The sequence below is a fragment of the Drosophila montana genome, unplaced genomic scaffold (genome assembly GCF_035044405.1).
Source record: "Drosophila montana isolate Dmon_TW-CO22-7 unplaced genomic scaffold, ASM3504440v1 contig_1853_1, whole genome shotgun sequence".
Taxonomy (NCBI): domain Eukaryota; kingdom Metazoa; phylum Arthropoda; class Insecta; order Diptera; family Drosophilidae; genus Drosophila; species Drosophila montana.
In genome coordinates, this window is record NW_026996772.1 from 365769 (window position 1) to 390482 (window position 24714).

General features: G+C 41.1%; 1 protein-coding gene across 4 annotated transcripts in view; it reads left to right on the forward strand.

Moving 5' to 3' along the window:
• The window catches only part of prage, a 49625-nt gene extending 25453 nt beyond the window's left edge, over positions 1 to 24172 (forward strand). For 3 of the 4 annotated variants that reach the window (XM_064700640.1, XM_064700641.1, XM_064700638.1), the window contains exons 2-3: positions 9451 to 9840; positions 21746 to 24172. In XM_064700640.1, coding sequence (XP_064556710.1) covers positions 9451 to 9840; positions 21746 to 23925 — 2570 coding nt within the window. In that variant the 3' untranslated portion in view covers positions 23926 to 24172. Of the gene's footprint in view, positions 1 to 8430; positions 8588 to 9038; positions 9325 to 9450; positions 9841 to 21745 lie in introns of those variants that run through there. The other variant, XM_064700639.1, reaches the window with a different exon arrangement.
• Positions 24173 to 24714: the final 542 nt, after the last annotated feature.

The window sequence follows — 24714 nt, forward strand, 5'->3', positions numbered from 1 at the left end:
ATTATTCATGTTTTTTTATTTTTTTTTATTATTTATTTTATTTTTTAACTTATTGTTGTTGTTGTTGGTTTTATTTTTCACACAGCTGCCGGCATGCATCAAAATTTGCCATCATTTTTCTAGCTTTTGCCCTGGTTCTAAGCATTCACTTAGATCCCACGGCGACTTGTTTAACGGCTAGAAGATACAGCTGCACATACAGATACAGATACAGATACAGATACAGATACAGCTGCAGATACAGATACAGATACAGATACAGATACTTATTCTGTTTACTGGCCGCACTCTCTCCTTACCTCTGCCTACCCCTTCCCTCCCCCCCCTTCTCAATCTCCCACTCTAGCTGTCTTTTTGCTGTCTATTTGTTTGTTTTGTTTGTTGTTTATTTTTATACATTTTGCGCTCATTTGTATTACTTTGATTACTTTTTTGCCTTTTCGCCGTTTGTCGTTTGCCCGTTGTGCACAAATAAATCATTGCGGTTGCGGTTTCTGTTATATATATCCAAATATATACCGATATACATATATGTATATACATATATATGTTAACATGCATATATATTATGCTCGAAATATAGTTTACCCCCATGTTGTTGAAAACACACAGTTGAAGAGAAGTGCTCGACTAAAAGATACCCCAGCTAAAAGTTTAATTCATTTAACCTATTTTATGAAAATTTTCCAATATGTGGAATACTTAAGAACCGCAAATCCAATCAGAATTGATTCGGATAAGAAGCTTTTGCGACGTCTGCCAAGTCTAAAGTAATTAAACACATTTCAATAATATTAAATATCTAAATTATTTCATAAAAACTAGGCTCAATGCTTAGCTTCAGGTTAAATTTTGACTTCCGGTTTTCGTTTCAAATCAAATAACAGAATGTGGCATTACGGCTTGACGTACATTCGGTGTCTTATATTTATCAAAATAATTATATATGTATATACCCAAGTCTCTGAGCTGAGCCATTTGATGGGCGTTTTATTACAGGGTATCAAATTGACAAGCACGCAAAAAAAAACCGCGCACGTCAGCATTGGCATTAGCATTAGCAGCAGCATTTAATATCATCATTTATATATGCATGTTCTATAATTCTCATTGTGTTATAATAATAATTATTATATATTAAATATTCATATAAATCTATATATGTATACATATATTGTAAACACATACATACATACACCTTCTATATATGATAAAGAACTTTGCGTACATTTCGTATGAATGAATATGAAATTTTGGCACTGGCTGCCAAAATGCAAGAGACACACCAAAACAAAATACGCCGATAAACAAGAATACAAAAATATCAGAAAGAAAACAACACGATATTCATAATAAACTAAAGCATGAAATCATTTTGTCATGAGCCAAACAAATCAAAACAACAATTTCTTACGTCGCACTCGCACTCGCAGTCGCAGTCGCAGTCGCAACTCTCAGTGTGCCCGACGCCACCTGAGAAATGAACTCATTTGCCCGTGGGCGTTACAATTGAGCAACAGAAAACATAAACATATACATAAATGTGTACACACTTACATACATTATACATAATACTTTTTCTATGAAGGTCGCTTTAAGCTGTTGAAAACCATGTTACCAGGTCTTGAGCCACAGATTTGAGCCATGATCAAGCAGCTGTCCGTTGTCTTCTTCGTTTTTTATAGTTCATTTCCCTGCCACAATCAGAGCATCAGCAAAAATAACAACAACAACAACAACAATAACAACAATAACCCAGATACAAACATTTCCCAAAGTTATCATTAGAGGCTACGTTTGAGCGTTGCCAGTTCAGAGTTGTGCATCGTCCGATGCCAGTGTTGCATAGTTGTTAAGTACTCAAACACTTGTCAGCCGGCTTTTGATGAATTAACGAACTAGAGTTGCCAGACTTTTCGCTCTATTGAACTCCATTAAACTGTTTTCAGGCTCAGCCAAATTTCGATTTGACTTCATTACAGCCCAAATGCCAGATTAGAGAGTTGCCAGACTAGAAAGTTGCCAGAGTAAAGAGTTGCCAGACTAGAGAGTTGTCAGTCTAAAGAGTTGCCAGACTAATACGATTTGTTACATGTTATTTTCCAGACATCTAACAAAGCTTAAAGTTGGCAGAGAGTTTAAGTTTTTAAGTTTGCCAGCTTGCTCAAAGTCTACAGTTGTTCACGCTCAATGTTGCCAGACAACATTTATAGCTGTCTTGCTTGTGCCTAAGGTTGCCAGACTAGCATAGAGCATGCATAGGGTTGCCAGATTCTGGAGAAACTCCTTAACAACTGAACTTTTTATGCGCATACAGCCTGCCTAGTATTTGCACGCAGCTCTCACGCGTTTCTAAAATAGCTTCCCGTATCTTTTGTACTTTATGATCTGTTAATTATACTCGTAAATGCAGTTTTAACTGGAACTTGTTAGTTGTAGGGTTTATTATCTTGTGTTGACAACTGCACACACACATAAATCAGTATTTAAGCTGTTTTATTCAATTCTGTTGAATTCTGTCAGAATAGAGAAAAAGCGAAAAAAAACTGTCAACATTATAAAACCGTGACAGGCAGCACGCGGACGGCAATATTCATCCCAACTATTTTGCCGTTTAGCGCGAAAATATGCCGAAATTGTAGAAATATTTATTTCGATCTCGTACGTAGGCATATGTATGTATATACAATGCATATATGTACATAAGCATATATCTTTTAAATGCGATCAAATGCCAAAACAAAAACAAGCGTCTCTACAATTAGTCTTTCATATATGTACATATATACCCTGTGCATAAATTATAGCGGGTATATGCGTTAGAGTGATGTATGTGCATATACAAAATGTTAACAGGATATTTTATAAGCTTAACATTATGTTAATCAACAGTTAGTAAGCAGAACTCTTGAACTAATTACAGGGTATGCAGCTGTCGTGCACGCTCCAACAAAAGCACTTTTACTTTTACGCATTTGCTTAGTTGTGGTTTTCTTTTTCCTTCGGATTTGTGTAAACAGCGCATCCCATAATGTTTCAAATTAATAACAATTGTGAATGATATGCCAAATATTACCGCCCCTCCCCGCTGGCCTAAAGTGCCAACAGTTCTCGCCCAGAAGCCGGCCCACGTTCATATTGGCCAAATGACGCAGGCCATTCTCCCACAATTGGCCAATTTATCATAGTGTTCGTACCATTAATAATATTGACCCATTGCGGCCATTTATGCGATATTGATTTTCGTGCGGGCGGTTCATAAAAAGTAATTGAAAAATCAAAAACCGGGCACAGTTGAGCTTATCTTGGATTCTAAAAAGTTTTGCTTAAGAAAAAATAAAAGTCTAACCTTAACGAGGCTTTACTTTTTTGCTGATGAGCATGAGAACTAGAGTTTTGTATAAATTCAGTGTTCGATAAGATGAAACAGATAGAACATATATGTATATATTTAGTTTAGATTGTAATTGATATTGACAGCAGTTTTTTCTTCTTTTTATTATCTTTTGCTTTTCAAAATATTCGTGAATCATCTACACAGAAATTCGTACAGCTAGTAAAAACCCTCTAAATTCTGTCGAAATCGATTAAACCAAATTCTATAAATGATATGTGCTCATATTTGCTATGCCATAAAATATAACAACTTTTTCATTTCAGTTCTCAGTTGATTTCTCATCTAGCTGTAACAGTGTTGTAAAGTCGCGCCGACAGTAGTTAGATTGAAAGCAGCTATCAATTATATTTTGCCTGGGATTATGCATAGAGTTCTGCTGTCCAAACCATGTTCATTGCCAGCAATAACTCATGCCGTTATGTGTGCTCCTCTTCTTCTGCTTCTTTTAGACCATTAGTCGAACGGTTATCAACACTTGGACGCGCGATAAGCGGCAATTCCCACGCATGGCTACACTGGCCAACCTAGCACAACTTCCGCACTGATCCCGCTTTACACTGAGGAGGGGCAGCGGCCGGGCCAGGGGGCAAGTAGGTGTGGAGTGTGCGGGCTTAGTTTTTTGTTTTCTTCTTTTTTTTATTATTGTTTTTGTTGGCGCTATCGCGCGTTGCTCATACGCCATGTGCTCAATGTCGTCATCGGAAGTGATTTGTTTATCGATTTGCTGGCGGCAACAGCAACAGCAACAGCAGCAACAACAACTTATTCAAGTGCGCTTGATTGACGACTGCCATCCCCTCCCCCACGCCCCCACGCCCCCGCCGCCCCTTCCTGCTGCCCAACCCACACATAACAACGCCTTCTACACGATCCACGCTCTTGATTTTGTTTAATTGTAATCAGAATTCAGAATTCCGAATATGCATATGTGTATGTATGTATGTATTTTGTCGCTGTCTATGTTGGGGCTGTTTTGTTTTGTTTTTTGTAAACGCCTTTGGCTTTGGGGCGTGGCAGTCAGCGAAGCATTAAATCAAATAATTGACTAGCAACGAACGTCACAGCGCCAAGTTGCGTGAGCTTCTTCCTGCCAATAAGCTGATTAGCAGCTGCTTTGGCCCGCTTAATCACGTCAGCGCCAGCGCCAGCGCCAGAGCCCCAACCGCAACCCCAACCCCAACCCCAACCCCAAGACGCGCTCGAACACATTGCCAAGTCGCGTACTCAACCCCACGTACATGCTACGAAAAAAAAACAACAAACAACAAACTCTTCCTGTATTTTGGCTTACATGTGTCTCAATTGAAAAGACAAACCCCCCCCCCCCCCCGCTCTTCCACCCCCCGCACACAGTACTTCCCCGGTCTGCCGCCATCTGTTCGACTGGGCTTGACTTTGGGGCGGGGGGGAGGGCACGTAATTGAATGCGAATAGCTTAATTTTCAGTGGATTTATTTTTATGGCTCGGCTCACAATTATACAATACATTAAAGGGGCATTAAAATTTCCGGTTCTAATCCACGCAAAATCCACTCCGGCTATCGTTCAACCTATTACAATTATAATCTAATCGCATAGAACCAAACAAAACGGTTATTAAACGGGTAACCGGGTATCAATACTTTAAGATTTACAGAAAGAGTTTATCTCTAAAGTTAACTGAGAGTTAAATATTTGTCAGCTAGTTGGGATTCCAGGAAGTAACAGCTATTTTGCCATTTTAAGCATCGCATACTTTAAGATTTATAAAAAGAGTTTATCTCTAAAGTTAACTGAGAGTTAAATATTTGTCAGCTAGCTGGGATTCCAGGAAGTAACAGCTGAAGATTAGCTATGGCTTATCTTCAAAACATTATCTATAAGCCATGATTCTTCTTCTTCTTCTTTTATTATTAATATCATTATAATCATATAGCGTATACCACGTGTATTTGGGGGCGCTTGAACTTCGAAAACAAGTTTGAGTTAAGGCGGCATATTTCGAGGTTCAGCACCCCTAAAGAAAGAACGAAAAAAAAAAAACGATACGCACATAAGCTATTAAACTAATTTGTGTATGCGGTTGGAAACTTGTTTAGGGTCCATAAGCCATAAGCCGAAATACGCGAAAGAATCTTAAATACTTGGCACATCGCATAGGTTCGGAGTCCGAAACTTTAGGCAAGTCACTCTATTAAACTAATGAAGTTTAATGGAATATCTGCCATTTACTCACGTACATACATATAAACCATCTACAAGCGTAGCTGTTAAAGCAGATTTGCACATTGTGTTAACTAAATTAATAGTCGACTAACTTAATTATTACTGTCCGCATAAGCTGCTGCCTCTTCAGACATTTATTTGCTCTTTTACACTTTGTCCTTGTTCAATATAACGGCCTCCAAGCATTTATCTTGCTCTCTCTTTCGCTCGCTGCACATGTATGGCCCCTGCTGTACACATGTGCCTTTGTGTGAGTGTATATGTGCATGTGTGCCTCGAGGGGGGCTGGCTGGAGCGTGCGCCTGCGCTCATCATCATCGTCGTCGTCGTAGTTTAGCTTTTGTGTGTTGCCATGCGAAAAATTGTAATTTTTTTTAGTGCTATTATTTCTTTGGTTTTTTTTTTTTGCTCAATTTTCGCGTCTCCTTTTGTGGCTGTTCCCTTAATGATCTCTTTTGTTAGTTTCACTTCACTTCAGTTCAGTTCCGTTCGGTTCGGTTCAGCTCCCTTTTTTCTCAGTTGCCGTAATTCGAGCGGCTGGTTCGATGGCTTCGCGTCTGCCTCTGTCTCTGCCGCTGCCGCTGCCGCTGCCTCTGCGTCTGCCTTTGCGCCTTTGCCTCTTGTGCGCGCTTCCTCTTCGTGGAATTCATTCAACTTTATTCGCGCACACATGCAAGCGCTTACACATACATATGCATATACACAACCACACACACACACAGTTTATGGGAACTTATGAATGATGCCAATGATCATTACAGTCAGCGTAATGATCATGCCGATCATGATGTTGTGTTTTGTTGCCACAAATAGAAACACGCGCCGTTTGCATTGCAATGCATTTCCGTTTTGGCAACGTTGCCAAAGCTGCAACAGTGCCGCCAAATGGGCTAAAATGCTGCAAACCAGGGATGCCAAGGCCTGTGTGTGTTTGTGTGTGTGTGCATGAATTTGCATACGCGTGTATGTGTATGTGTTTGTATGTGAGGCAATTCAACGAACTCGCGCTGATATCACATTAAAAGTTATGACACATTTTAATGGCCGATTTTGCATTGATTTCGAATGCGAAATCTTTTTAACAGAGAGAGGAAGAGAGAGAGCGAAAGAGGGAGGCAGAGAAAGAACAAGAACCTGAGTCCTATAGAAAAGTCGTAGAGTTTGAGCCAAACAAAATGCACAAGTTTTTTCATACTGTAAAGTAAGTGTAGGCATAATTCTTATAATATAATTCACTTATTTTATTCTTTGTGGTATTCCGCATATGCTCGATATAAGCCAAAAGTAGGGTATTCCAATTCCAATGTGACCAGTCTCGTGCTTTTCTGTTTTGTCAATGCTGCTGTTGCTCTCGCTCCGTATTCGCTGCTGGCTTTACCCACTACGCAATTCCATTCAGGCACGATGCTAACCGATTCGATCCGATACGATCGGTCGTCGCCGTCTTTTCTTTCATAAATCAAAGCGCATAACTGCCGGCCGGGGCGTGCGGTGCCATCAAGAGCGGTTGTCAAAAGGGAGTGAGCGGGCGACTGCGTGTAGGGAGGGGGGGGGGGGGGGGGGGATGCTTTTGTTTTGGATTTGCATTTAAATATTGAATTTGCCAAAAAATTACGCTACAATTTCAAGTATCTTTCACTGAATTTGTTTTTGCAATGTCAAAAGCTAGGTAGGCGGGGGTAGGCGTGGTGGGTGGTTTATAAAGACACATTCGCGCGCGCGCACACACACACACACACACACACACACAGGCACAGTCACATGGAGCGGCGCTAGGCACAAGCTGGTACCTGTTTGTTGTAGTCGCTTTTGGCTCAGCTTTTTTCTTGTATTTATTTTAATTTTTAATTTTCGGTTATTTTGTTTTATTTGGTCAGTTTTTTGTTTTGAGGAATATGTATTTGTTTATTTTTGAATTTTTTTAGCTACTTTTTCGCCGTTTTTGTTTATTAAATGTGCGTTGTTTTTTGTTTTTTGACCATGTGCCGTTATATTCGCCTTTCTAAGCAGCCGAAATAGCAGAAATTCCATGACAGTGAAAGCAAAAGGAGGTGTGGCCCCAGACCGGGGGACTAACGATGAGCTCCAAATTTATATAGTCGCCAGAATTGTTGTTGCCTTTGTTAGCGTTAACAGGCGAGTGAATCGACAAATGAATTCAAATCCAAATACAAATCATTATGATTTTTGAATTTTTAACTAGAACTTCGAATCGAATGACTAGTTATTTTAATGCTTTTTCAACTGGCAGTACCATATATGAATAATACGTTCTGTAATCAGATCATATGTATATACTTTCTCAGAAAGTTGATTAACGCTGAAGTTTTTCAGTTCTGACTGTTCCTTGGAATTTTGAAAATACAGTATTTCTTTGTCCTTTCAATCTTTATAAAACCAAGAAAACATACATACTTCAGAGGTATTCTCCATAAAATGTAGTCCATGTCTATAGTAGTACGAATTAGTAAAGATTCAAAAGAAACAAGCTCTTCAAACTCAAGCTCAACATTTTATTATCGAGTACCATACCATGTATAGGACCTTCTTTCCATTTACCTTACGCGACTTTACTGACTCTTCGAAAAATCGAAGAGAAAAAAACACAAACACTTGGCTTAAAGCTTGATTTTGAAATATGCACAGAGCAGTAGCCCGATAGATGTCACTTACACACATACAAGTATGTATATATATAATATATATATTGTATATTTATAGCATTTTAAGTATTTGTCAATGTTGTATATAGTCGATATGTGTTCAACCGTTACTAGCTAGTAAATTTTCCGTACAAGCCGCACCGTTTTTATCATCATCAAAATTCTATTTTCCTTTCTTTCATTTTTTTTTTCTGTTTCTGTTCATAAAAATTTGTAATGTACTCGCACTAAGACAGACAACAAAAATAACCTACAACCTTGTGATCTATGCACCCACAAAAGCAACAACAAGAGAGAGCAAAACCCTGAAAACGACGGCACTGTAAGAAAGCCAACGAGTGGAAACTTCTCTCCCGCCAATTGTGCAGCTGGCTGCACTACGCGTGTGCGTGTGTGTGTCTGTGTGTCTGTGTGTGTGACGGCATCAACAGGCGTGTGCAGCACGTGCAAAAACCCAACAGCAACAACAATAACGGCAACTTTTCTAGTGGCTGCGGGGCGGGACGTGCGCTGGCTTTGGCCCAGGCCACTGGCTTTTCTGTTGGGGAACACTTATCAAGCACGTTGTCGTTGTTCTTGTTGCTGTTGTTCTTGTTGCTGTTGTTGCTGTCGTCACAGGCGTCGAATCACGCTCTGGTGTGATTCACTGTGTCGTCATCGATAGCAGCGCGCAATTCAACTTGATTTGAATCGTATTACTGGGTTTTTTGTTGTTGTTTTTTTGCATTTTGTTTTTGTTATTGTTTTTTTCCTTCCTCTCCCATTTCTTTTAGTGTTTATTTTACTGCCCCAGGTTCTTCTTATACATATTGTTTATATCGCGCTCGTCGCTAAACGCGCCGTTTAGTTTGATTTGAGCTGCAAGTGCAAGCGGGCGAGTCAAGCGTCAAGTATCGAGTATCGAGCGAGAACCGTGAATTAAGCGAAAGTTATTTGTTGAGCAACGATCACACATTTCCAAAACCAAACCGCCGATAGAAACTGTGCGCCTTTATGTATTCAACAGTGGCATGCATTTGTATCTCGAAGACTTATTGCAAATGCAGCTATACAAGATTTGTAAGTCACTCACACACACAACAGACACACTCACACACATACAGCGCAGAAACTCTCCACTGTTGAACTGTTAAACTGCATTGGCTAATGCTCATATTCTCTCTCTGTTCTCTTTCTTTCTCGCAGATGACAACATGCAACGTTATAACAACAACACCAATAACAACCAAAACAACAACAATCAAAACAACAACCAAAACAACACCAATAACGGCAACAACAGCAACAGCAAACGCTGCGCACAGAAATACGCCAATGGCAACTTAGCAACGGCTGCTGGCCATGGCCCAGCAGCAGCAGCAGCAGCAACAACAACTGCAAGCAATAATTACCAGCAGCAGCAGCAGCAGCAAAGCAACGGTAACAACAGCAAAGCGACACGCAAGTCGCGCTACAACAACAAGCGTCAGGATGTGCAAGGAGCCGCCGCCGCCGCCTACAACATGCAGAAGCGCACAAATGCCGCTGGCAACGATTCGTCCTGGCACCGTTTTGTCACTTCTTCATGCATCGAAGGTAAGTGCAACAATAGCAAGAATAACAGCAACAGCACACGAGCAACAACAACAACAGCAATCACACGCTGATTCATTAAAACATTCGTCGCGCTGCTGCTTATAAAATTCCGCACAAATCGCACGCCCATTCACAATGATTCATCAGTCACAGTCGCAACGTCATCGCCAGATTTCTCCAAGTATCTTAATCAGCTGTTAGCTGGCCTCCATAAATACCAACACACACACACATTCAATTGTATGCATGTATGTATACTACTTAGAGAGCACTCACTTTGATTAGAGGCATGCCAGCAGGCCGACTATCCGACTATCCGATTATCCGACTGTCCGACTATCCGACAATCTGCATGTCAGGCTTCCTTTTTGGGTCACGAGCTGGCTACAGTGGCCGCCATAATTATGCATACAGTTGAAAATGATTGAGTGCTAGCAAGTGGAACGACAACGACTCACGATTTAGAACAAATAAAAAACGAGCAAGTCAGGCTTAATTTAACACACCGAAAATTTAATACCCTTGTAGTTGAATTGCAGGGTTTGGTCCAGATAACTTAAAAATGCAAAAGTTCTTCATATAAATCCCATGTTTCGACCGATTCTTTCTCTACAGCATATTGATAGGATTTTGATTTGATGCTTTAACTTAGTTTTCAACCGATCTATATTATATACATATATACTTAATGAGTTTGAAGTTGGCTTCGCCAATGCCTAACATATTTCTTGACAAACATTTTAATGCACTCTATTGGGGTATAAAAGGCTTTCAAATACTTAACGTTTGTATCTGCATATCTATCAGATGTTATCTATCTTTCCGTTGTCTATATACCTATGTGATTATCTACCTGTCTATCAGCCAGAAAAGTTGCCTATTTGTCATTTGTAAACTTTAATTCTATGTATATACATATCTATATATATATTCCATAATTGAAGAGAACCATTCAAGCATATTTTAAGTAATTATCCTAAGGTTCTTGCCAGATTAACCTCAGCTTTATTCATAAGATATTTGCTTAAGCAAAACCATCTGCGGACAGTCTCACTCTGATAAGCTTTAAGCATATACCGTTCGTTCCCTTGAAGTCAGTCTATACTGCTATATACTAAATCGGGTGATTATCATTCATTTCAAATGACCATCAACAAAACTTGAACATAAAATGCGCAAGAGAAAAAAAAAAAAAACAAAAAAGAAATACATACGTAGAGGCTAGCCAAGCACTTCAGTGTCACCAGCTGGGAAAATCACAGCTGGAAAAACCACAAGACAATAAAAAATATATATGTATGTATATAAAATTATGGAAAGTTTAAAACGCAGTTTCTAAACTTAGCCAATCATAATGTTAGTATGCGCTTATCTATATCGGTTTAAACAAGCTGCGCTATCTGAGCAATAACATTTGATTTTATAAGGGGCCCTTAAGTCTTGCACCCGCCCACGCCCCCTCCGCCCCCCCGCCCCTTACTGTGCCCCCAACCATGCCCAAGTTGGGTGTCTATCTTTAGGGCATTTAATTAAAAATATATTTTAGAATTCCAAAGCGATAAGCATATGCTAGTTTATACTGCGGTTTAGTGGGTGGCAAATGTAAACAAACATATACCAAGACTTTATGCCAGCTAATAATCTTTAGGAAGTGGGATATATTTTTAGCGAAAGGCCTTCCTTTTCGCATGCAATTAGAATGTGGTGAGCATGTGCCTACACTCCCACACCCACACACACACACACACACAAACACACACACACACGCGCGCACGCGTGCACGCAAATTGAGGCTGGGGCATGCGGGTCTCTGATTCGCAAAACTATTTTCAGGCCTCGGTATTCCAATTTCAATTGAAATGTAGAATCATAAATAAGAAAATTGCAGGAAATCTTCGCTTAAGCTAACCGCAACAGCCTTAATGAAAATCGTTGCCAACTCGTGCACACACACACACACACACACACACAGGTGCCTGATTCTTCTCGTTTGACTTTCGCTTTTCAAAAAATAAATTATGTGTGAAGGTGGCAGACAAAATCAATTAAGATTCACACACTCAAAAAGAGGCAGAAGAATCGCGATACTAAAACAAAAACAATAACTTCATTAGCTAAACAAATAAACAAAAGCGTGATGAGAAAGCACGGCGATTAGCAATTAGTAAGAGCTTAAAAAGAAACCCCCAATAAAAAAGAATACAATAAATCTCAAGTCGAGCAGCGTGAAACCCATATTTATCGATAGCACGAGAAACCGATATATATCGATTATAGGCTTAAATTGGTCATTGAGCTATAAAATGCATAAATCAAATATAAATTTTGATTCGATTTTTCGATTTTGAAACCATGCAGATAGGTCCAAGTAACCCAAGCTTATCGAATATATTAATCGATATTTATCGATAGATATAAAAAACATGTCCAAACTGTAAAATTTAAATTGCAAAATATATTTGATCGATTTTGGGAAATATTGTCACAAATTTGATCAATAAATATATGAAATATATATATATATAATTTTATTCTGTTAACATATTTGCGATTACACGTAATCGAGAATAGGGGAAGAGATATGATAAGATTTTGATATTATTAGCCATGTGATATGAGCAGAAAAATTGCTTACAAATTTGTATGTTTATAGATCGCGTTGATGTAATTTTTGGCACAAACAGGATGTCCAAAATAGTTATATACATATATCATAAATAAGTAATAAAACAAAAAAAGCACTAAATCACTAAAAATAAACCAAGAACCACGTGTCATATATCATAAATAGCGCAAGCATTCAATACCACACGAATTCTCACATAGTTTTCCCCTCAGTTTATTTATTTTGTTAATTTATTTGATTTTTGTTTGTTGTTCTACCAAAAGTTTCCAGCGACGTGTTTTTTTTTTTGTTTTTGTTTTAGCTTTATTTTTTTGTATTTGTATTTGTTATTGCTTAAGTTGTTGTCAGTTGTAAGGCGCCGTTATGTCATTTATTTATAGCATTGCCAACAGGAGCCCAAGAACAACAATTTAATACGCAATACCCGTGGAATCGTCTGATTAGCAGTTCAGATCTCACGCCCGGCGCTGCTTGCTGGTGGTTCAGCTGTTCCCCTCTACCCCTCTACCCCCTTACCCCCTTACCCCCTTACCCCATTACCACCTTACCATCCACGTTTCCATTCATGTTGTGGTATCTGAAAACAAAAAACGAAAGAAGGAAAAAACCGCTTAAACGCCACGAACTGATAGCCCAAGTCCAACAATCAGTTTGATTTTTATTCGATTTGCCCCGCCCTGGGGCGTTGCATAAGTCGTTCGTTTTGTCATTGATTAGCACTTGGGGCAGCAGCAGCAGCAGCCGCTCTCGAATGTTGATTTTTTAATAATATAGAAAAGCGTTCTCTCAGTGCTTACACAATGCGAAAAACTTGATAAATACTAAATCTATCTAAATATCAGCTTCATAAAAAGATGCGCGATTCATTTCCTATTTGCTAAGTGGCAAAGGCGGCAACTCCTTAGCACTGAGGGGCTCTCCCAACTTATTTATCGGTCGGCGAGCACATGAAAAGCGTTGCCAGATGGGTTAACATTTCACAAAAAAATATAACTATCGTATCACTTGCTAAGGGGCGACAATTATGACATTTAGCAGAGAACTTAACTACACCTAATCAAGCAGAAACTACCTAAAAAGCGTTGCCAGATAGTTTTCATAATAGATGTTCATGACATTAAGCAAAAATCCTAAATACATGTTTATTCACATGAAAGGCCTTGCCAGATATATCCGCCAACTACCTGCTTATTTACTCAGCCACAATCTATATGAACAGCGTTGCCAGATAGATGCACTTTTGCATAAATAGTTTTCATTACTAGCTGCTCATTCCTGCAAGCACTGCATGCAAAGCGCTGCCAGATAGAGTTCATATTTCATAATTATTTTTCATATGCCATTAAGCAGAAAACCTTACAGCATGTATAATCTTTATTAAAAGCGTTGCCAGGCAGATAAACTGCGCCATAGAAAGATACTTGGAGGTGTGATCTGCCTTCATCTAGTATTCATATTCCAATAAGCAGACAATGTTGATGTTTGCCAGACAGGCTATAATTACTCTTGAACACAAGCTCGATGAACAGGGTTGCCAGATGGCTGCACAAATCTGAGAAGCGTTAGGTGGGGATGCCATCTGGCTGTCCATTAGCTCAGATTACATGCAAAGCGATGCTCGAAATTGATCTTCAGATGATTTCCCACTTGAAGCGCTGCCAGATGGTCGGCAATCTGAGAGCTACATATTTAATAGGGCCTATTGATTGGTCTAACTGGATTATGTTTCTTATTAGAGTAACTCATTTATTTCGTGATTCCTCTTCCGTAATTTGCAATTCACCTTGTTGGGATGGCCAAGAAATTATTGCAGCTGCTGCACATTCACGCCTCGTTGCCTTTCTCAAATGTTAATGTGGCGCTGGAGGCAGGGGTAGCTGGGGCGAAGGGGACGGAGGGGGGGCGGGGCGACTACGTAATCCGAAGATGGCGCAAAAACTTGAACTCATTTCTCGTTGCCTTTTTAAGTGGCAGCTCGCAGACTGCAGACAGATGTGTTATGTGGAGAGTGGAACGGCTAACGGTGCGGCACACTCACACACACACACACATACACCTGCACACACACAGACAGACGGCTACACAATGCAGTTGCGTTGAGATACTCGCATTATTAACCTATTAAATGCTCTGGCACACAAATCTTTTGCTATTAAACAGGGGCGCACATAAATTATTTTGCTTTCGCCAGGCCGATCAACCTAATTCCTTTCGATGCCACCAACCAAGTCCCTTTCCCTACCTGCCCCCTTCCACCCATCAACCTCAAAGATACTTGTCTCCCACTCGCAACGCTGTCAATGGCCAAGGTTAACACGTTTGCCTTTGAGCAATAGCTCAGAAGCTCTGCTTGATAATTATCATGTGTATCTAAGTATATCAATATCTAGATAACTACAAAACTGTAGATATGCCACAGTGCAGATGCACTTAGTTACTATTTGTATAGTTGCATCTGTATCTGTATCTGTGTCTGTATCTGTATCTGTATCTGTATCTGTATCTGTATCTGTATCTGTATCTGTATCTGTATCTGTACCTGTATCTGTATCTGTATCTGTAGCTGTGTCTGTATCTGTGTCTGTATCTTTATCTGTATCTGTATCTGTATCTGTATCTGTATCTGTATCTGTATCTGTATCTGTATCTGTATCTGTATCTGTATCTGTATCTGTATCTGTATCTGTATCTGTATCTGTATCTGTATCTGTATCTGTATCTGTATCTGTATCTGTATCTGTATCTGTATCTGTATCTGTATCTGTATCTGTATCTGTATCTGTATCTGTATCTGTATCTGTATCTGTATCTGTGATCTGTATCTGTATCTGTATCTGTATCTGTATCTGTATCTGTATCTGTATCTGTATCTGTATCTGTATCTGTATCTGTATCTGTATCTGTATCTGTATATAGCTATCTGTTAGTTTAAGTGAACATCAGTCTGCACCTGTACCTGCATCTACAGATACACTATCTGTATATGTATCTACAGATACACTCTCTGTATATGGATCTACATATACACTATCTGTATCTTCATTTGCACATGTATCTCGATCTGTACTTGTAACTTCATCTGAACATGTATCTTCATCTGCATATCTATCTGTAACTCTATCTACATCGGTTTCCGTATCTCTATCTGTATCTACATATGTACATATGTATTTGTATCTATTTGTATTGGCGTATGTATCTAACAAACGTATCTATATTCCATATGCCTTATCTCAATCTATAAATCAATTTACTTTATCTACAACGTTTGGAAAACCCTGATATCTGGGTATACTCCAGTCATATCAACATTAATGCAGTTTGATATTAATTTCGAGTAATTTAATTGAGTATGATTAGCTATAGATATATGGCAACATATGCTGCTACATCTGACAGGCCATTATTCATATTGAGATAATGGAGCACTGATCATCCCTTCTCTTTGGCGATCTCCAAAGGTTGCGTTGTTGAACCAAAAGGTAGGCAGTTAAGCCTCGCGACATAACTCCGTCTGTGGATTATGTTTTGCCTCAGATTATTCAAATGATATAGATGGTACTCGTATCTTTTCGCATTATGCATTTCCATCTTTTTACGGCTCACTTTTTAGCGAATTGGCTATTAAAAAGCGTCGTCTTTGTCTTTTGGTGCTTTGACCTCAATGGCCATTTCGCATGTTTAGTTTGTATACCCTGCATTTACGTATAATAAGAAGGGGTCACAAGATTTCCATGGAGATTGTTGTACACATGAGTTCATATCAGTTGGTTACCAACTTAACAGATATTCAAGTCAAGAGCCTGTGCGCGTTTACAGGGTGTCTGATGGTCGGGCATTCCCACGATTACAGCCTTGCAGCTTGTTCAGTTGTTGCATATTAGTTCAAATTGAAAACGAGCCCAAGTCTTACAAAAGTTCGCCATGGCTCCATCAACCCCCCAACAACTATATGCTTGGTACGACACTCTGCAACCCAAGATTTCCATGTGAGCTGGCAATTAAGTCTGCGAGTGTCGTTAGTCGGGCCGCATTTGAGGCCAGGTCTTCTGTGTGTTGGCCTAGGGACAGGAAACGGCGCGCCGTTTGGCAATGCGAACTGAACTTTGAAGGCCGCCAGCATGGAGGAGGCTTGAGAGAGAGTTCAGCTGGCTGTGCATGAATTTATCAGTGGCAGATATTGATAAAGCCCTTGGCCAGCAATTTGGGTCACATTGCTGCGTTATCTGCTTGTGCAAACAGACATCTCCAAGCGCTTCACAAATGCAACCCTTCTGCACTCGCCAGCTGAATTATCATAGCTGTGAGACGGGCACATTAACAGCGTGTCATAGCAGCGAGAGATTGTGTGTGTGTTGATTTACGATGCCTGCTCCTAAAACTCAGTTGTGAATTAAATTGATTTTCACTTTTTCCCATTTCGGGATAGCCGCAGCTCACGGCTGTCAGCTGATTAGGGGCATGGCAACGAGAGGTCTACTCGAACTTGACAACCGGCTAGACAATCGCTGCTTTTGCCGCATGGGCCAAACGAAATGCCATTGGCAACATCTTATCGGCCAACTGCCCGGCAACCAGCAAGCAATGCGTCCACCTGCCCTAAATAGAGACTTACCTGGTGGGACGTCTGAAAAGCCTCAAAACGTGCTGATAGCTAACCAACAAAGAAATCAATAGCCAATTATTTTGCAGCTCATGACTCGCATCACATTTGAAGCATCTTGGGGCTAAAGTTCAAATATCCAAATTTTAATCGCAATTAAGGCGGCGAATCGGTTTTTAAACCGTAGATTCGATTTTTCGTGAAATTTTGTGACATATAAAAATAAACCTTTAATCAAGCTCGTAATATAACATACATATTTATGTATATATGTATCTATATTTTATATTAAATATATTTGTTGGGCAAATGTGGCCCCCAAAACACATATAATATGAACCCCAACAATTGGCTTAATCTAAATTTTGGCCTGAGATCAAATTTAGCCCGCAACCTCTGAGGCTTGCAATATTCTCAGTAGAACGGGCAATTTTAGATACGTAAACAAATTTTGTTCATTTATTGATAAATAAAGGTTCAAAAGGGAACAAAAGGCAGGCAGTGGGTTTGAACCGTCAAGCGTATTGCCAGCCTTTTCTCTTTGGTTTTTGTCGCCCAGAATTGGGTATAAAAAACTACTACTAAAAAACGCAACAGTCGCGACACAGAATCAAGCTGCCTTCCCACTAGTTAATTTGCTAAACAAAAGCATTTTCTTTTTGTTTTTTTCAAAAATACAAACAAACACAAAATTAGATTACAATCATTGTCAAAATGATTTGCATGCACATTTTCATTTCATTTCACGCAACAGGGCACAGGGAAACCGCACAAAATCAAACAAAAACAAAATACAATATTCTATTATTCGATTTTTCGGCATATGTATGTATATAATGCGAGTTGCTGTTGTTGTGCGAACTTGCGGCTTTTTGGATGCCTCACATGGTTTTGTTGTAGTTGCTTTTGTTGTTGCTTTTTCACGCACTAAGAGCAACAACAAATGCCAAATTATATAGTGTGCACCAACCTGATGTATGATATACATATATACATATATATAGCTATATACTTAAATACTAGACACTATGTTAGAACATAGATTATCAAGCGGCCACAGTAGCCACATTTGTATTTCGCCTTGCAATCTTATCAGGGACTTTCAATAGTTGTTGCTGTTCTTGTTGTTGTTGTTGTTTCTTTGGGTGCTGTAACACTCGCCGGGTTATGCATAGAGCAAAACTATTGTAAGCTCATTTAAATGACTTTGGCCAGGGTTCTACGTCTAGTATGACATTAATCAGATCTTGAGAACTTGACTAAACGCATTCGCGCCTTCCACCAATGACATTCGACTCTACTCTTTTCTTTTTTTTTTGCATCTTTAATCTCTATTACTATATCGTTTTCACATGTTATTATTATTATTATTTCAATAGTTGTTGTTTTTTATTTTAAATCCATGCAAACGTGTTCTTAATATATTTACGTAAGATCTGAAGCGGCTTTCTATTGTTCTATTGTTATTAGGAAATGTTTTTTCCTAAATAGCTTTCGCAATTTATTTTATTTAAGCATTTTTTTTCTCCACTACTTATCTTAAAGCAATTATTTTACCTAACAGCTTTGCGGAACTGAGGTTTAATTTTTGCTTTAAATTAATTTTCAGCTTTGCTTGACAATATATTTTTTTTATTAATATGTGAGGCAACTTAAGCTTTCGTTTGATTATAAAATCAAAACATCAAATGTTAAGCGTCAACCAAAAATCAGAGAGGCCGCTAACAACCAGAATTAATTACTTTAACTTAAATTAAAGCTTGTCTAAATGTTTTCAATTCATTTTTCAGTCAATTAGCAGCTAAAACAATTAATTATGCTGAACTGAAGTTTTTTTTTTCAACTTTAACTCCAAGCATGTGTCATTACAGCATAATGACAAGTTTTTCTTCTTCTTCTTATGTCTAACAGACATGCTAGAACCTTCCATTGCGTGTGCGTGTAACAGAGATGGCAATAGGCGCACTCTCAAAGCTATGCATATGCATATGTGCGTCTCTGTCTTTTTTGAATGCTTGGAACGCACCTCGCATAATTATGTTATGTTTACGTTTTAATCACACATGTGACAAACACACACACACACACACGAACACAGGTACGCACACACACACACACAGGTACGCACGCACACATGAATATTTATATGATTTTCAAGGCTGCCGAAGATTTTGGCGCGTGTTTGTGTGCTCAGTGATAAAGCAGCACGGCGGCATGTGCGTGTGTGAGTGCGTATATATGTGTGTCTGTGTGTGTGTGTGTGTGTGTGTTCGGGAAGCTCGTTTATCTAATCGCCAAACAGTTTTCAATGCGTGTTTAAGTACGTGTTGCACATGTGTAAACAATAATTGGGGGGACTCTCAGCTTCAGCTGCTGCTGCTGCTGCTGCTGCTGCTTGGGTTGGGATGGCAACGCGGCGTATGCGTGATTTATGACTTCGTGCGGAGAAATTTGCTTGACATGCAAAGCCAGCAGCAGCAGCAGCAGCAGCAGCGGCGGCGATTGGCTGCTTATTATCGACCAATTGACGTTTCAGATCACGTGCCCGAGCAGCCAGCAGCTATGATGCCAAATAGAGCTCCACATACACACATCCGAAGTGTCCTTCACAGAGTCAACAAACTTGCGAGCACACATATGTATATGATAAATGTACATATATTGATATATACATATACATATACACATACATATATACTCGAGTGGGCCGAGTTGCGGCTGCACTTCTCACAGTCACAACTCATCGGGCGTTAAATTGCCTGAGCGCAAAACTTTACAAATTGGCCGTGCAAATAGGAAGCATGCAACTCAAACAGATAGCAAATTGTTGTGCATGCATCTACCAACGACTTGAGCTACACACACACACACACACACACATGCACATATTTGCCATATGGCTGCCAGTAAATATTTGCCCGAGTGCGTGTGTTAGCTAATTAAACATTTGCCTCAAACTTGTCTCTCGTTGAACTTGGGCTCTGGAACAGCTGGCCAGTTGATAAATACGAACAATGCCTAACTATAGTGCGGATCAGCATTTAAATCGGATCCATGACTTGCCACGTGTCTTGCACGAAACTGGTTAACAGCTTGGCCAGCTCTAGCCCAGCCCCACACCCGATCCGCCCCCCCCTGGCCCCCACTTCAAGCAGCGCTTGGCAACAACGACTGCCACGCCCCTCTGCCTGTTGATGAGCCCCAAATGCGGAAGTCACAAAATGTATTTATAATAATTATGCTGATAATGAGTAATACTCGGCTTTTGTGTAATACCAGCCAGCAGGCAGCAGGCAGCAGGCAACAGGCAACAGGCCAGCACACGCCCCTTGTGGGCGCAACAGCTTTATTGTCTTGTCGTGCGTACAAATATTTTCTGAATAACTTTGCACGCACTTTGGGGCCAACAGCACGACGTGCAGATACCCAGTGTGCCGACTGAAAATAATCACATTCGATCTGACTCCGAATATACACAGTATATAAGTTATATGCACTCAAAGAAATAGTTTTTTTTAAAAGAAGATAATTTTCTGAAATCAAAAACATTTTCTTAAAATTAAGTTGAACTGGTTTTGAACCCAAACGGAGCTGGGGAATATCAATATTTTCTTTACCATAAAACGAACCCTAAAACGAACTTAAGAACAGCTAAACCTAAAACTAAAACGAACCAGATGCTGGTTCAAAGCAATATCTTTTATTTATTTTGTATTCTAATGCATAAGTTTTAAGTTATTGACGGATTGCGAACAATAATTAATGTATTTGAATGTTAATGGGAAATATGAAAAGAAATTTGAACCGTGAAGGGTTTGCGGCTATAATAGACTCTGAAGCTGGGTATTTAAGAGCACAAACAAAATATTATAAATACGTACATTCTTAAAAATAAAAAAAAAAGCACGTGGCGAGCAACGATTGCGACCGGCTGATAAGGCCAGGCATCCATACACACACACACACACAACACACACACACACACGCGTTCTTATCAGCTCACAAATTAGCAACGTAAATTGACGTAAGCTAAATTTACTACACCTTGAAAAAGACGAAATAAATATTCAGATTTGGTTATTCACATGCGGAATCTCTGCACAGACAGTCTGGGATTGATTCACATCAAAAAGAACTAGTTCACGAGCGAAACAGAGCGCGTTAAATGAAAATCGTCTTAGATTTAGCTTCAATTAATTTATGGCATATGCTTATAGCTAAATCGAAATGAACTAGTTCATAAATTAAGTTAATCGATCGGGTATAATTTACGGCGAGCTCATGCGTGGCATTTGCTCACACACAAGTGATTGTTTAAGCTAAGAGAACTAGTTCATTGGACCACAAGAAATATACGGTATTTTCAATGAATTTATCTAGAGCCGGAGCTCACGAGTGAACTAGTAGATAAAAATGAACATATTTACATATTATTTGTAATGGCTTATAGAACTTGCTCATGAGTGTAGCACATTTAATTAGTTCAAATTGGAACTAGATCATGAGCGAACCACAGAGATTTGGGGGAAAGCATGGATCTAGGTGAATTTGATGTAGTTTGAGTTGCTTTTATTTTCGATTCCAGTTCCAGAACTAGTTTCATTATTTATATACATTTTAAAAAGAATCTAAAAAATCGTACTAATTTTAATATTATTTTCTTTTGTTCTTTTTAGAGAAATATCTGGGCCAACACAATCCCGGACATCGCAACAGCACCAGCAGCGAGGCGACCAGCGAGGACATCAACTCGAGCGACGAGCACCTGAACCTGAAGCCCAAATGCCGGCCGGCCAACAACAATGCCCATGTCAATGGCAATGGCAATGTCAATGTCAATGTCAATGGCAATGGCAATGGCAATGGCAATGGCAACAATGGTGCCGCCGGCTGCGGCAACAAGTCGCGCTCCAAGCGGCAGCAGAAGGCGCAGGCCATGAAGCAGGCATTGGCCAGACAGACGGGCCAGACGCAGACGCAGGCACAGGCGCAGGGGCAGGCCATGCCCATGATGGAGCAGTGCGGCAAAGCGAATGGCAAGTGCAAGCAAAGCAAGTGGCGCAACAACAACAACAACAGCAACAGCAGCAACAACAGCAGCGGCAGCAACAATTGCAATCAGAAGCGGGGCAGCAACAATGGCAAAGCCAAGCAAAGCAAATGCAACAACAAGCCGCACAATGGCCACAACAACAACAGCAACAACAACAACAACAGCAACGACAACAACAACAACAGCAACAGCAACAGCAATAGCAACAACAGCAACATTTTGAGCAAGACAAAGTGCGGCGGCAACAGCTCGAACTCCTCGTCGGCGCTCAGCTCGCCGGGCAGCTCGCCGAACGGCAGCAGCTGCAGCAGCATACGCAGCAGCAGCGGCAACAGCAGCGGCAGCGGCAGCAGCAGTGGCAGTGGCAGTGGCAGCGGATGTGGCAGTGGCAGCATCGGCAAACATGCCCCAAACTCTGTCGCCGGCTGGCAGCGCGAGGAGCGGCAGCTGCACAAGGCGCAGCGGCAGAATGTTAACTTTCTGGTGCCGCCGCTGCGGCAATACGAGCGCCTGGACATCGACGATGGGGCGCTGCTGCGCCAGCTGCGTCGCTACCTGATCGATCAGAATCTGTTGCGTGTCTATGGGTTTCCGGTGGCCAGCGTGGTGCACGATGGCGCCATCGAGATCTTCAAGTGCTTGCCGCACATGAGCTTTGCCGCCGCCCATGTGATGGCCGTCACGGAGACGGCTCTAACGGTAATCAATTGCCACGACGGCCTGACACTGAACACCGGCAATTTCGAGGAGCCCAACAACATTGAGGCCAACGAGCAGCCACCTGGCGACGGCAGCAGCAGCAGCAGCAGCGGCAGCGAGAGCAGCGAGAGTCCAACGGCAACATCAACAGATTCGGGCAACATATCGCCACGCTCGCTAGACTCGGAGTCGGGCGGGGAGTGGAGCGGCAGCGAATGCGAGTCGGCGCCAAGCGCCGAAAGCGGCTACGGCCTAGAGCTATATTGCAACTATGCGCTCGTCGAGCGCAGCCTGGCCAAGCAGTGCGTCCGCTGCAAGCGGGACTTCCTGGTCGACGAGCTGAGCGGCCAGTATTTGACGCGCGAGGAGTGCAGCTATCATTGGGGCAAGTATCATCGCTGCTACGATGGCAGCGCCTGGATCAGCCGCTGGACCTGCTGCAATGCCAGCGAGGAGTCGGCCCTCGGCTGCACACGACACGAGCTGCACGTGTGGACGGGCTCGGTGGTGGGCGTGAATGGACCCTATCATGATTTTGTCCATACACGACCGCGTGCCGCATTATCGGCGCGCAGCCGGGAACCGCCGGCCGTCTATGCGCTCGACTGCGAGATGAGCTATACGGGCCGCGGCCTGGATGTGACCAAGGTCTCGCTGGTGGCGCTCAACGGTCAGCTGGTGTATGAGCATTATGTGCGACCCGATGCCGATATTGTTGACTATAATACACGCTATTCGGGCGTTACCGCCAAGGATCTCAAGTCGAGCGGCGTCAAGACGCTCGCCGAGGTGCAGCGCGATCTGCTGGAGCTGATCGATGCCGATACCATACTGATCGGACACGGCCTGGACAATGATTTGCGCGCTCTGCGTCTCGTCCACAATACGCTGATCGATACATCTATCGCGTTCCCGCACACCAGCGGCTTCCCCTATCGCCGTGCCTTGCGACATCTGACCAAAACGCATCTCAATCGCGAGATCCAGTGCGGCGATGGCGCCACCGGGCACAGCAGCTTCGAGGATTCGCGCGCCTGCATGGAGCTAATGTTGTGGCGTGTCCGGCGCGAACTCAATGCGAATCCCACTAGCTGGGATGATTAGCGGGCGGCAACGGCGGTGGCGGTGGCGGCGGCGGCGACGGCGGCGGGTTCAACTCATTTAGCTCCTGCCAATATCCTATCATCAGAACTGTGGGCGGGGCCACCAAGTACTTTTTAGTCTGTAAGACGTTGCTAGTTATAGTTCATTTTTGGGGCGTACCCGCACTGGTCGCCTCTTGTATTTAATCTCAGCCTATGTTTGTTTTGTCCTCCTGCGGCCAGCGCTCTCACCCCTCACCGCGCACCCCTCCCTCATTCACACTATCCCTCCCAACCTCAGCCTCATCGAACCGCCAACAACAACAACAAATGACCATTTGGCCATGGCGTTGCAATCTGGCGATGTGTGTTTGTGTGTGTGTGTATGTGTATGTGTGTGTGCGTGTGTGTGCGTGTGAGTGTGTGCGTGCGGCAGCGGAGCGCAATACGAACTGAGAAAGAAACCCAAAACAACAAAAAAAAAAAAACAAAATAACTAAAAAAAAATTAACAAAAAAACAAACAAACAACAACAACAACAACAACAACAATATGACAAAATGTCGTTTATATAGAGCGAAGCCTATTTTTAGTTATACGATATATATAATTACATACATACAAATACACACATATATATGTATATGTATATGAATTATACATACACACATACATCCATACATATATATATATATATATATACACATATATCTTTGTATATATATGTATATATTTATATATACGCACAACTATAAATTGTAAGCATATATTTATAAAGAAATTATATACACATTTTGTTCTTTTTTTTTTT